This window comes from Pseudorasbora parva, chromosome 24 (genome assembly GCF_024679245.1).
Source record: "Pseudorasbora parva isolate DD20220531a chromosome 24, ASM2467924v1, whole genome shotgun sequence".
NCBI classification, from domain to species: Eukaryota; Metazoa; Chordata; class Actinopteri; order Cypriniformes; family Gobionidae; genus Pseudorasbora; species Pseudorasbora parva.
In genome coordinates this window covers 35,415,705-35,431,492 of record NC_090195.1, presented here as the reverse complement: position 1 = coordinate 35,431,492, position 15,788 = coordinate 35,415,705, and the positions used below count along the sequence as shown (strand labels likewise).

At 38.2% G+C, this 15,788-nt stretch overlaps 1 protein-coding gene across 2 annotated transcripts in view; it reads left to right on the top strand.

Annotated features, from left to right (window-relative positions):
* The window catches only part of LOC137064221 (piezo-type mechanosensitive ion channel component 2), a 266,236-nt gene that overhangs the window by 66,675 nt on the left and 183,773 nt on the right, over positions 1–15,788 (top strand). For both annotated transcript variants that reach the window (XM_067435581.1, XM_067435580.1), the window contains exon 4: positions 14,561–14,603. In XM_067435581.1, the coding sequence (XP_067291682.1) occupies positions 14,561–14,603 (43 nt within the window). The remainder of the gene's footprint in view (positions 1–14,560; positions 14,604–15,788) is intronic.

Sequence of the window (15,788 nt, the reverse complement as noted above, 5' to 3'; positions counted from 1 at the left end):
TAGTTATAAAAGTGCTCTATACTCACATAATTAAACCATGGAAATGGGAAACCAGTAATAATGTGTGTGCATGGTCGAGTCTCAAGTCTGATTTTTGTAAATCACAAAGTATGCAATTACGTCCGCCTGCTTAAGCCCATTTAGTGCATTTGAAACTGCTGAGCTGGACGCTGGTTGAACGAGCTGAGGTCAGAACACACGGCTGGATCATCTTACCCCTACACAACAGCTCAAGCAGAACCCAGACCATAACTGGGCCAGACCCGCTCACAACGCTCGCCACTTTCTGCAAACGTAAAAGCCACAACATCTGTGCTCAAGATGGAGATTAGCGTATTATGAAGAGTGAAGGAGCTTTCCTGACAGAACCGTCTCTAATAAGAGACCTGCTCTTTCTTCTGTCTATTTGCAAGTAGGAGTGTGCGATATTGACAAAAAATGATATCTCGATATTTTCTGGGATTTTCTCGATAACAATAATTAGACGATATTTTGCTGAGTGTGTTATTCTAATATTACCTTGGTCCTTTCTTTAATAGACACAATAGGGCTGTTACCATTCAAACTAAATGAGTATCAACAAAATTCATCTTCGCAATGGAGAGCAAACAGAGAAGCTGCATTTGAAGTGGCATTTACACTTTACTGTTTAATGAGCTTAGAGGTGACAAATAACCTGCAGTAATGCATAAATAACGTTTTGATGTTTTAAACACATAACATTGAATATTGATATTTGAAATTATTTAAAATGTGAAAAGATTATTTAAATGTGAAACTATATTAATCCATCTTATTCATTGAATCATTGATTCAACTGATTCGTTCAGAAAGCTGATTCGTTCAGAAAGCTGATTCGTTCAGAAAGCTGATTCGTTCAGTGAAGAAAACACAGCGTGTGCTGCTCAGAGACGCGGTTACAGTGCTGTGACTTTGTTTTGAACTATTCTCGTTGGCGAAATAGAGTAAAAATGGACTTCTTTCTGTGATATTCATTTAAAATACATGCAGTGAAAGCGTGCACCCGCACTATAATCTTCAAGAATACCGTGTACGCGCACACACACACTCTCATCGTTAAAACGACTATTACGATATTATCGCAGACGATATATATCACACACCCCTATTTGCAAGCACAAAATTATGATAGATGAGGCTCTTGACCAACATTTTACTTACAAATACTTGAGCTGATCTTGCTTTGTCTGTAATGGTTGAGGTTGAGGCTGTGGTATAAGTTTGTCCATTCATTTTTATCTAGATTGTATTGTTTTGATTAATTTCCTTTAAAAAAAATATCTATACTTGCATTTGTTTATTTTATTTTTGAAGAAAAGGATTAATGGTTAGATGAATGCAGTGGCTTTCTCTTTCTGGGTGTGCATGCAGATTTAAATGGAAACCAACCCTCATGGCTTATAAGAGCCAAAAACAACAGAGGGCGAATGAAAGACTCAGAGCCAAACCAGAGATAGAGCCTCTGAGATCTTCAGCCTCAGCGTTAGCGCTTCGCCAGGACGCGACCACATCTTTACGCCATGCATTACGCAAACCTTACATAAGCTCAGGCTCTTTTGTTTTAAGCTCATGAAAACATATCATTACCCCAAACATTTGATATAAAATAACTAAAAGGACTTTTATCACACACAGAGCAATGACTAGGTGTTCCAGAAATTGAAAACTGATCTTGAGTTTAGAGAAGGACGCCGCCAGTCACTATTCATTCAGTCACATTTGATTCATTTCATTTCATTTGACTGTTTCTATTGATAATCTTCAGTTGTATTTGTTCTGAACTGCTTTAACAGAGACTTCATTCAATCATTTTTTTAGATATAATATTTCTCATTTTATTTTACTGTTTTTTAATGTCTAAGAATCTCCCATTGACTGATTTGAATTATAATTTAGTAACATACACACTAAAGAATTTTTGAGTTCTTGTATCGCATACATATTTTCCCACAGTACTTTTCTCTATTTATATTAAAATTGAACAGCAATGTATTTTTCTGGTAAACACTGTGAAACATTATATAGTCAACAAGTTTTATCAACATCTGTTTTTACATTCCTTTAACTTAAAATAAGCAACTTTTTAAATTAGATTCATATGATTCAGATATAAGTTTCAACTCATTTGATTTCAGTTTCAAGTCAGTTTAGTGCAATTTAAGTTTAAATGACTTAAACAGTACTACTTGAAGTACTAACATTTGTTAATATTGCAACCTTTATATATATATATAATTACAGTGCATAGCATTATATTTACAACAATCTAGGAGCATTAAACCTCAATATATTTTATTTGCATTACCTTAAATTAAATGGATACACTATATTGTCAAAAAATTTGGGACGCCTGCCTTTACATGCATGATAAAATTGCGTAACAATTGCACATGGTAAAGTAAAATGAGATATTATTATCTCTAAAACAAAGTTTAAATGAAGTCTCTGTTAAAGCAGATTGATGAGCTTTAATGCCGTCCCATTGTTAATCCGTGGGGTTTAATATGGAGTCGGCCCACCCTCTCTAACAGCTCCAGCTCTTCTGGGAAGGCTTTCCTCAAGGTTTAGGAGTGTGTTTATGGGGATTTTTGCCCATTCTTCTAGAAGCTCATTTGTGAGGTCAGGCACTGATGTTGGACGAGAAGGCCTGGCTCTCAGTCTCCGCTCTAATTCATCCCAAAGCTGTTCTATTGGGTTGAGCTCAGGACTCTGTGCAGGCCAGTCCAGTTCCTCCACACCAAACTCCTCATCCATGTCTTTATGGACCGACGCTTTGTGCACTGGAGCGCAGTCATGCTGGGACAGGAAGGGGCCGTCCACAAACTGATCCCACAAAGTTGAGAGTATGAAATTGTCCAAAATGTCTTGCTGAAGCATTAAGAGTTCCTTTCACTGGCACTAAAGGGCCAACCCCTGAAAAACAACCTCAGCCCATAATCCCCCATCCACCAAACTTTACACTTGGCTCAATGCAATCAGGCAAGTCCTGTTCTCCTGGCAACCCACAAACCCAGACTTGTCCATGGGATTGTCAGACTGAAGCGTGATTGGTCGCTCAGAGAACACGTCTCACTGCTCTAGAGTCCAGTGGCGGCTGCTTTACTCCTCTGCATCCCACGCTTTGCATTGCTCTTGGTGATGTAAGGCTTGGATGAGCTCCTCGGCCATGGAAACCCATTCCATGAAGCTCTCTCCGCTGTTCTTGAGCTCATCTGAAGGCCACAGAAGTCTGGAGGTCTGGAGCTGTTGACTCTGCAGAAAGTTGGAGACTTCTGCGCACTGTGACCCTCAGCATGGGCTGACCCCGCTCTGGGATTTAACACTTTGTGGCTGAGTTGCTGTTGTTCCCAATGGCTTCCACTTTGTTATAATCCCACTAACAGTTGAGCGTGGAATATTTAGTAGTGAGGAAATGTCAGGAATGGACTTATTGCACAGGTGTCAGCCTATCACGGCCCCACGCTTGAGTTCACTGAGCTCCTGAGAGCGACCCATTCTTTCACTAATGTGTGTAGAAGCGTCTGCAGGCCGAGAGCTGGAGTTATACACCTGTGGCCATGAAGAGATTGAACACCTGAACTCAGTGATCTGGAGGGGCGGCCCAATACCTTTGGCAGTATAGTGGACATGACCATCACATGAACTAAACCCCGCCATGTTGCATTAAAAGCATTACTTCTGAAATGAATCAAGGAAATGTTCATTTAACAGATGCTTTTGTCCAAAGGCATACTCATAGTTTTAGATCAAGCCACATAACTTTATATTATAGTTTAGAGATGACCACAAAACTGTTTCATATCAACTGGATTGAACTTATAGAGAATATAGCAGAACAAAACCCCTAATGAGAACCAGCTACTCGTGAAACTTGGATTCATTTCATTTTAATCTTTGCATGACAGCTTCTAATGTTATGCATTTGCATTATTTGGTATTTTTATAAAATAACCTTAACCACATGTATTACAGAAAGTAATCATTCTCTCTGGATTTCTTACAAGCTCTTCACTATTTAATGTTCTCTATTTTTTCTTCATGTCTTTATGATGCTTGAGACAAAAAGGCTAATAATAAATACCATAAAAGTACTTTAGCCTGTTATTTTTGAATAATCTTGCACTCCAAGGAGCTGTTTGAGAGCCGAATCTCTGAATCAGTTGAACTTGATTCGTAATGCGAATCAACTGGCTCGCTGAATTGACTCATTTCATAATACTGATTCTTTTCAGTGAGCCAGTTTCACTTCACAAATCCGATTGATTTGGTTCTCAAGAATGTAAACTGATGTTATATGGGGGAAACTGTTGTAATATTGTGCGGAGATGTTGACCCATGACTGATAAAGTCAGGTAGCTGACGTACAAACAAGAAGCACACATGCGTTTATCTGATCCATCAGCATTTGACTCCTTTTCCTCTGCTTTTCTGTCCGTCGGCCAAGGCCATGCGTCGGGTGTCTGTAAGTCACTATGAACTATAAACTCTTTAAGTGTGCATTGTTTAGCAATGCCTGATCTGAGATTAGCTCTTCCTCCAACAGCACTTATTTCCTGTGCTCTTTACTGTGTAAGAACTGATTCTAGAACAGCAGCAGGTGATTAAGTCACACTGGAGATTTAGGAGGAACTCTTAAAAATAATGACCGTTTCAGTCTTAATAGGACTCCTACATTTTTTATCTCTAAGAGTATTTCACAAAGCATTTTAGTGCTAGCCTGACGTGGTCATACTGAGCTCCAGTCAGAATATGAGTCTGATGCTCATTGGGCTGTGATTATGGGGCGTGTTTCAACCCAACCAGGAAAGACCAACAACCATTTAGAGCAGCGGAGCGACGTCAACAGAGTTCAAATGCACTGTGTTGCCAAGTCAATACTGATATGTTTAAGGTACTAATACACACTCTTAAAGTACTGATATGTACATTTAAGGTACTGATGCACACTCTTAAAGGGGGGGTGAAACACTCAGTTTCAGTCAATCTCATGTCAATCTTGAGTACCTAGAGTAGTATTGCATCCTTCATATCTCCGAAAAGTCTTAGGTTTTATTATATTTATAAAAGAAATATGGGCTGTACCGAGTCTTTCCGGAAAAAACAGAGCGGCTGGAGGCGTATCGTGTGGGCGCAGCTAAAGAATGACGAGCGCACAAAGCGGTGACGTCCTCAAGCGTGGAGAAACCCATGGCTATCGATCTCAGCTAATACAGATAATGATCCAGAATCAGATCTGAGGCTGAAATAAACTGACCAGGAGAAGCAGCAGCATCAGGACGTCCGTCTCTGTGGTATGGACTGTATTTAGTGGCCTGTCAACATTTGTGTCTCTACTCGCAGTTTATGAGGACATGATTCGGTTTATGGACTATTGTATGCGACTAAACCTTAGCAGTAGCAAGCAAAACGGTTTTGCACGTCAGACTAGTGTAACGTTATACAGAGAACAACAATGGAGTCCGTTAGCGCATTTGAATGACGAAGCACGCGATCGTGTCGTTTACTGATGTTTACTCACGCGGCGATAGCCGACAGCACAGACATCTGAAGCAGTTTTACTCACCGGCTGCTTCCAAAGCAGGACCGAACCTTTATCGCTGGGACGCTCTGTCAAAAACACACTTCTTTGGTATGATTTGGTGAAGTCCTGACAGCGGTGAACAGTGGCGATCCACTTTGCGACGCGACTGAAGCGATGTTGTGAAGCTTCCCGTCATTTCTGCGTTCAAATCGGTTCAAATGCAGCGCTGCCTTCCCAGAATGCTGTGCTGAAGCGCTGAAGTCGCTCGACGTCACCCATAGGAATAAAGTGGAGCGCGGCGCGACAGAAGTGTTCACGGAGGACTGGATCTGCAGCTGAGAGTGTTTATGGGCGTGCATTTCCTCTCTCGCTCTAGTCACGCGCGCGCGCACCCTACCGGGAGAAGAGCCCGTACGGCCCATACAAGGACCTTCCGCTCTATTAACGTCAAGCCGACCCATACTCGAAAAAAACTCTCCGAAACTTGTGAGAAACCGGAAGGAGTATTTTTGACACAGAAATACTCCATTAAACGTCCAACATTAGTTTTTGAAACTTTGTCTATGTTTTTTAACAGTGTAAAAAGCTCAGTAGGCTATGCATGAAACAGCATTTCACCGCCCCCTTTAAAGTACTGATATGTACCTTTAAGGTACTAACACACACTCTTAAAGTACTTATATGTACCTTTAAGGTACTAACACTCACTCTTAAAGTACTCATATGTACCTTTAAGGTACTAACACTCACTCTTAAAGTACTGATATGTACCTTTAAGGTACTAACACTCACTCTTAAAGTACTGATTTGTACCATTTAGGGGTGAGTAATGTACAAAGATGTACCTTTTCACTTTTGTACCTTAGGGTACCGCCCCAGTGACAGCACTGTACCTTTGTTTCTGAGAGTGTAGCGCCGAGGTCAACCCCGCCCTTACTCTCAGCTTTAGACTTCTCTCTATTCTTTAGTAAAAGTTGCTCTCAGCAGATTTGTGAATAAGTTTCGAAAGAAAACTCGTAACTGAGAGCTTTTACTGCCATTTAGGAGAACTCTTAGTGCTCAGGTAAAATGTTTTGTGAATACGGTCCCTGATCAGTTAAATGATCTGCCGTATTGCCATGAATGCAGCGATTATGCATGAGTTTATGTGAGAGGATTAATAAGCCATTGTTCCCGTGGATGGCATTATATGAGTGATGTGAGGCCTGTTCATCAGAGAACAAACGCCTGCTCGCGCCGCTCTGTTTGTCCTAATATTGTGGTTGCAGATAAAGATCGGCTTCCTCAGGACGTGTATCTCGCTGCTCTCTAAAAATACTACACTTTGTCCTGCGTTTTTTTATGTGCACCTTCTAACAAAGACTGAACGTGAACCTCTGTTTCCTCAAGGTCACGGCCGACGACAGAAAGCTGGATTTGGTCATCGCTGAGGGAGTCAATATACCAGTCAGCGTTACACTTTACTCTATATTCACACAGAGAACGGGAATAAATTACACTTTACTCTATATTCACACAGAGAACGGGAATAAATTACACTTTACTCTATATTCACACAGAGAACGGGAATAAATTACACTTTACTCTATATTCACACAGAGAACGGGAATAAATTACACTTTACTCTATATTCACACAGAGAACGGGAATAAATTACACTTTACTCTATATTCACACAGAGAACGGGAATAAATTACACTTTACTCTATATTCACACAGAGAACGGCTGCTTTACACTAGAGCATTTCACTGCTTTACTGGATTTATGAGCAGATTAATGAGCAGAAGAGACTCTTTGAAGTATATTTAAAATTCTCATAGACCCAAAACTTTTGAACAGTGTATATATTCATAAAAATATATTAATAAATATGCTATGCTAAGATTGAGACTTTTGTTGGCATCTATATATTTTTTGCTGATGCATATATAAATTTTTCATAATGTCTACTTTATTAAATAAAATAAATAATATGAAATAAAATAAAATCAAAGAATGAATGAAATTAAATTAAAGCTGCTGTCCGTAAATTTTTTGTGTTCAAGATTTACAAAAATTATATTATGAGAATGTACAACATGAATCCATTTCCAAACCCTGTTTTTGTCTTACTCTGAATCATTATGTTACACTTATAATAAGTGTTTATATTGGGACTATTTCAGGCCAGACTGGTAGGAACCGCTGTGGAGGAGCACAGTCTGTGTGTGACTCGCCATAGACATAAACAGAGAGAAGTAGCTCCGGCTGCAATGTTCTTCCACAAGATGCATGCAGTTCTGTTTATTAACCACTAGAGCACAAAAAGTTACGGACTGCAGCTTTAAATAAAACAATAAAATGTAATAAATTGAATTAAATTAAATTCAATATAAAATAATATAGGTAATTTAAAATATAAATAATTAAGTTTAATAAAGTAATACAATAAAATACATTTAATTTAAAATTAAAATAATGTTAATTAAATTAAATAATAAAAAATAAAATAGTGACTTTCCCTTTCATGGATAAAATAAAATAAAATAATATGAAATAAAATTAATTAAATAAATAAATATTTTTCTCTCAGTAAGGCTATATGAGCAGCCCTGCGGATGTCTGTGCTTCAACAATAAAAAAAAGCTCTGGATTTCTGGTAGGTTTTGCTTTCCCTTGGACTTTGCCTCTGGTGAAATTGGGCAAATAATTCAGAATGAAAATAACAACCACATCTGAAAACAGCAGAACCGAATCTCTCCAAACCCATGTGAGCGGAGGAGCTCCACACCTTCATTCTGACTCCATAAGCTGCTGAGAACTTCCACAGACGGCCTGAGATAAATACGACCCGTTTGTTTCGAGAGTTCTCCGTCTGAATGTTTTCGCACAGAGAGATATTATGAAGTCATGTGTTTAGAAGGCTGACCGGTTTCCTTCACGAATCCTGGAGATCCACCTGAGACATGTGATGGGGAAATTTCAATCACTGCTGATATTGATTACCCAGAAACCCAGACATTTTGAATATTCCGATCTAATATGATTTCTGACCTGTAAGGTGTCCAGAATAATAATCCTCCACGGTGTGTTAATAGGCCAGAGGAGAACTGAGTCTGGTTTCTCCAAGGATTATTTTTCTCCATCATGCCCTGGTGGAGTTTCGGTTCCTTTGGTCGCCTTTGGCTTGGCTTGCTCAGTTGGGGACACTAACATTATGATCAAAGTTATTCAAATAAATATACAAATAAAATTAATTAATTAGCTCTTATTTAATTCTATAAACTATAATACTGATCTGCCAACATTGTCGCTCTATGATAAATTAAAATAAGCTGATAACATCACTGTTTTCTCCAGAACGACTGTACAGCCAAATCTAATTCTGCTGCAGTATTGTCCTGTTTAACACTGAAGCTGCTCTGACACAATCGGCGTTGGAAAAGCGCAATATAAATAAAGTTGATTGATTGATTGATTATTTAGAGTGTGTTTGTATTCATACAGGAGCTAATATGTCTGCCAGCAGGACACTTCTGTGCTGTTTAACACTCTTACCATGTGTGGAAAACTACTGAGAGGATTGTTTTGACACTGGGGGTATAAGAGATTGGGGTTCTGTCTTCAGTTCACACTCGATGCAGGCACTGATGACTGTGTTGACTGTGGCTCTTTCTTGCAAGAATAAACCTTTTGAAGATCGATGTGTCCAAAATGAGTGACGTTAACATTAGAGGCAAACGTTGAGCAGCGAGGAGGTGAAGAGCCCCATCAATATTTGGTCCGACGAGCATGTTTCGAAAATACTAGAGAAATCGCACAAAAAGCATCCCTGGTTCTCCTCATCAGAGGACCTGTTGCCCATTAGTCGGTACAGACGACAGAACGGCCGTCTCTTTTACAGCAGGTCTTCATTTCTGCACAACGGAGGAAATCCTGGAGCTGTTTTGAATGTTTTGAACATTTGATGAGCTCTTTGTGAGTTCTCAGCTGGTAAAAATAAAACCATATACACGCATATAATGACCGCGTGCAATCCGGCACAGCGTTGTTCTGAGTGTTCGGTAAGCAGCTCCGACGTCATAAAAGCCGACCAATCAGGTTCTGTTAAAAATGCCAGTGTGAACACTGAGTGGACCAAGACTATGTGTTTTCTTTATGTTTTTTAGTCCGGACCAAACGAACCGAACTACAAGTGTGAATGCACCCTTAATTCACAGAAATTAAATTTGACTAACTGAAAAATGTAGATGTGATCAGTCACTTGAAAATGTTCAATTGAAGACCTGTTTTATTTACTTTTTTACAGTGTAATGTTTGCCTCTTATTCAGTAAAGCGACGTAGTTAATTTTTGTTGCCATTATGGACAACACGAGTCCGTCTGGAGAAAGCACAACACACACACGGACGCTTTTGTGTGGTGTGCTACTTATAAATGTGAAACATTGGTGTGTTTTATGAGCTGAGATCTCCTCAAACTGCATTCTCTCAATATCACATTATGACTTGATCGAGGGTTTCCAAATATAGCATTACATGTGAACAAGAAAACTTTCTGAGCTTTGATCTTAGACTCTAGACATATTTGTGAACATCTCAAACATCTGGTGTGTATTAGTAATTGTGCTTAGCAAAAGTATTTGGATCCTCAGCAGATAAAAATATGGCCTGCTTAAGTGCAGTTGTTATCTACCTATTCTTTCTTATAGCACTGATTTAGATTCAGTGCATGAAAACCCTTACAGGATTTGAGTTATGGAGATGATTAAAGGGGCTCTGGCAGATGACAGAGAGCGACCTAAAATTCAAACACATTTAAGTTCATGCACCTATGACTCCTGAGGCTGCTCAAAAGCTCACTTACATTATATTTGTCCAAAATCGTTGTTATTGACTGACTTCACTCTATGCTGAAGGCTACGTTGTGTCTTTGAGCTCAGATCTCCTGAAATGGTCCTATAATGCCCCTTTTTACAGCATGTAATATAAATCTCTGATTTCCCCAGAATCTGTTTGGCTGCATTTACACTGCAGGTCTTGATGCACAATTCCGATTTGGTGACTAACTTATATACGACCCGCTTACATCAACTTTTCAAAAGCGACCCGTATCCAATATTTGCATTTACACTGTACACTGGGAAAACAGCCCAAGACGTTCTTAACCGGAGAAAGGAAGTAAAACGCAGACTAAATGATTGTACAATGTTTTGCTGTCTGCGCTGTCAATCCGTTCTCACTCCCAAGGCGTCATGTTTCGACGGGCTGGGTGCTCCATTCATTTCAGTGAGAAACCTTTGGCGTCATACACAGATGCACTGGGTATGGGAATATTATCGTCATGGTGAAATTGTATTGGTTTATGATTTTTGCCATTATGGCATGTCGAAATGTGTTTTTCAATTTAATCAGCAAGCATAATTTTATTTATATTTATTTTATTTACGCTATTTAGACACGTTTTAAGATGTAACCCAACCCCACCCCATCCCTAAACCTACCCATTTGTGTGAACATGATATAAAACACAGGATATAACATACGACTGCATCCACGAGTTATTCAACAAAGTTACCCGCGGCCAAACGAATGATTTGTATGAAGAAAATCCCAAAAGCGATCAGCGTCTCCATCCGCCAAAGATCATGAACGCAACAAATTTCAAATATTGCCGCCCGTTACGTCAGATTTCATGGTGAAATGTCTCTCGTGTGTCTTGTGACTGATCGTGTCATGCTCAAGAGTCGTTTGAATCATTTGAATGAGATATGAATGAGTTCGTTTACGGGGCAGCGCGATCATCATTTCAGCGATTAAAACATCAAGATCAACTCTGATCTTCACATGAAGATATCGTATGACTTCAGAAGACTTGGAATGCAACATGAGTTAATACTTTTATACAGTTTTGGTCAGATTTTGCAATAAATACTTTGTGACTGTACATTTATTTGCCTGGTATGTGTTTTATATTGTTTAGATGTGGGTAGGTTTAGGGTAGGAGTTGGGTTAGTTGCTCCAAAATATAAAAGTAGCCTTTAAATATTAATAAAATCATGTCTGCTTTTACAAACGCAAAGAATTAAATGCATCTGTGTATGATGCCAAAGGTTTCTCATTGAAATGAATGGAGCACCCAGCGTGTCGAAAAATGCCGCCTAGTTTGAATGCACCTTTGAACCATACAGTGTAAATGGGGCCTTTGTGAAGTTTTAGCTCAAAATACCCCACAGATCATTTTATCATAGCATGTTAAAACAGTCACTTTTTGAGGGTGAGCAAAAATGAGACGTTTTCGTGTGTGTCCCTTTAAATGCAAATGAGCTGCTGATCCCCGCCCCCTTCCAGAGGGCGGAGCCTTTACACAAGCGTCAGATACTCCATCAATAACAAAACAGGCCAATCTCACTCAGACAAATGTCAGAAATAAGCCGCTGTGGATCAGCCGAGAGTCGACACAGACGAGAGACTCAGGAAGAGCTCCACACTTTACACTGAACGCTTAGTGGATCATTTATGTAGCGTTAGTTGTGGAGTTACGCTGACTCAACTCATCGACTAGCCGTCATGTTCATCTATAAAGTGTGTATCGGTGCTTGTGTGGGAACGTAATACGTCCATCACCCGACTATACAACGCAGAATAAATGTGTGTGTGTTAATGATGGACACGTGAGTGTGTTTAGGATCAAACTAATGCCACAGCTCTAGTCTCTGAGGCAATGGTGTTTGAGACTCACAGTATGTGATGTCCATGTACTGAACTCTTATTATTTCACTATGGCAAGGATAATACAATTTTTCATCTAGGGCACCTTTAATACCAGAGCTGGACAGTAGCTCAGCTCATTTACTCGAGTCCTGTATTTAAGTTCACTTTTTGAGTATCTGTGCTTTACTGGAGTATTATTTTTTCTGTAAACTTCTGACTTTAACTTCACTCCATCTGAAAGACAAATATCGTCCTTTTTACTCCACTACATTTCTATCAAGGTCCTCGAAGTGGAAAGTCGTTTCTGTCGCAGCTTTGAAAGTCAGCGGATGATTTTTTTCTTCTTTTAAAGGTGTTTGGGTTTTTGCAGAAAGCCTTTCAGGAATCACTCTTGTAGAGTCTCGTGAAGTTCAATGATTTCACAGCATTTATTAAACACTGATTTATAGTTTAGAGCAAAATGGAAGAAGACGGATGTCCAAATGCTCATTTAGTGGAGTATTCACATAAACAAAGTTGATTCTGTCTTCAGTGAAGGTGAACAGTGTGAGAATATCAGATGTGTATCAGTGTATTGGATCCGTGCATTCGGCCTTAAAGTGACAGCAGCTTTATAAAGAGCTTTGTAACTTTAGTATTTAAATGAGTTTAAGTTAGTCGTATGCTAGTATGTCAGATGGAGCGTCACTGACTGGCTTAAACCATGATGGCATAATGTGCATTTATACAACTATAATACAATAATGCGGCGACATAAAAAAGGAAATTTACTTTTAATACTCAAGTACTTTTGAAACAAATTCTGTACTTTAAAATCTGTTTTTACAACTTTCACTTGTAATGGAGTAATATTTAACCAAAAGTACTTTTACTTAGTGTGTGTGTGTGTGTGTGTGTGTGTGTGTGTGTGTGTGTGTGTGTGTGTGTGTGTGTGTGTGTGTGTGTGTGTGTGTGTGTGTGTGTGTGTGTGTGTGTGTGTGTGTGCTTGCAATGCGGCTGCGCTGTGTGTGGTGAACAGCATCTGGTTCAGATCGTGCAGATGTTAGTGAGGTGTGAGGAGCATGTGCACAGCAGGTACAACATCTGTCACATGACTCTGATGAGCTGGACAGACTCAACACACACACACACACACACACACACACACACACACACACACACACACACACACACACACACACACACACACACACACACACACACAGGTTTGTTTTTGTGAAATGTGGGGACTCTCCATAGGCGTAATGGTTTTTATACTGTACAAACCGTATTTTCTATCCCCTTACACTGCCCCTAAACCTACACACACACACACACACACACACACACACACACACACACACACACACACACACACACACACACACACACACACACACACACACACACACACACACACACACACAGTGTTCTGTAAGAAGTCATTTAGATGAGTCAGCATGACATCAAAAGTGACCCTGTTGACTTTTTTAATAAATATTATTTAATAAACTCTGCGTTTATCTGATCATAACTCCAGTAAAGCAGTGAAATATTCCTCCAGTGTAAATCATCAGTTCTCTGTGTGAATATATAGGCTAGTAAAGTGTGATTTATTCCTGTAATTTATCATCATTACTCCAGTCTTCAGTGTCACTGATCCTTCACTAATCATTCTCAGATGAGGATCTGATCATCAACACACATTTAGGATTATTATCAGCTCATATTAGTGTGAAACTGTCACACATTTTATTTTTGCCGGATTCTTTGATTAATATAAAGTGCAGAAAAACAGCATTTATCTGAAGTAGAATGTCTTTAATGACACTTTTGATCAATTTAATGCATCCTCATGGCTATAGGCGATACATATTAGATGCTGCTAATTTGTGTTTGTGTGTAAATCCAGCTTATGTTTTGTATGACAAATTCATCTTTTAAAGTTTACCTGTTTAAGTTTAAGTTTAAACTGTTTAACATGAAAAAAGTTGAGATTACTTTAACAAAGTTTTTACAACTATTGACTCTAAGTTGAGAAAAGTCAAAAATGTTCTGCAGCTGCCTAAACTTTTAAGTTTTCTCACTTTTTTTATTTGTATTTTTTTATTTTTTTTACAGTGTAGTGTATTTCCAACCATAAAAATGTATGTGTAAACAGTCCTATGAATACTAATGAGCTCAGGGTGAATAATTATTAGTGCATATTTTTCCATTGGAGGGGGAATATAAAATATCAACCGGTCGTTTTGAGACGTTTGATTCCCAGCCTTACACACCACATCCCATAATGTGATGATTACAGATATGACCTCTGACCTCTGACCGCTGTGTGTTGTTTCTGCAGGTTCATCATGGGAGAGATCGTTACGGCAGCTGGGTTTGGAAAGGTAAGAGATGTTGTTTTCTTCAGAAGAGACCGTGTGTGTGTGTGTGTGTGTGTGTGTGTGTGTGTATGTGTGTGAGAGAAAGCTGGCAGCAGGAAGTGTATTGTTCGCTCTGCGGAGTGTGTGATGTTTTCTTTGGAGGCTTTGAACAGCTTGATTTTATGAGCCGGACGGATGATGGTCCAACTGTACTTAGCAAAAAAAACTGAATGATAAGAATATTGAGTAACATACATAAAAAGATGAAAACATGCCTGTCTATTCCCCCTCACATATTATATGACAGAATAATGAAAGATATACTGGATCATATTTTCATAAAAGCAGAAAAACAATATTTCTGCATTGTAATCCAACCACAGTATTTGTTGAAACTTTAATGGTGGACTTTATCAAATAAAATGGCAGAATATCTCTCTAAGGGTTCCCAGCGACAGAACGACTGCTCTCAGTAAAGATACGCTTAGGTTATTACTCATATAACTTTACTAAAGCTTTTTATCATTTCATTTCATTATTCATTATTGGGATTTTATTTATTTTCTTTTATTATAAATATTTTTTCTTTTCTTTTCTTTTCTTTTCTTTTCTTATTTCCTTTTTTCCCTTTTCTTTTTTTTTTTTTTTTTACTTTCTTTTTATTCTTTTTATTTTTATGGAATTCATTGAAATATACCTAACTTTACTAAAGGTTAATTTTATTTAATTTTACTTATTATTTATTTATTTAATTTTAATTTTTACTTCATTTTATTTTGTTTTATTATATATTTATTTAGTTTTTCCTTTTATTGTTCTTTTCTTGTTTTTTAAATTAATTTAATTTATTTTTTATTTTATTTTACTTTCTTTTTTTTCTTTTTTTTCTTTTCCTTTTATTCCTTTCTTGATTTTTATTTAATTTAATTTACTTTTAATGCTTTTCTTTTCTTTTAATTTACTTTTCTTTATTTTATTTATGCTATCCATTGAACTTCAGAGTGCTTTTTTGACCCACGTGACATACATTTTTAAAATGTCATAATTACTTCTATCGTCTTTAAAGGGGGGGTGAAATGCTGTTTCATGCATACTGATCTTTTTACACTGTTAAAGACTTGGAATCCCATACTAAACATGGACAAAGTTTCAAAAGTTAAGGTGGACGTTTGATGGGAGTATTTCTTTGTCAAAAATACTACTTCCGGT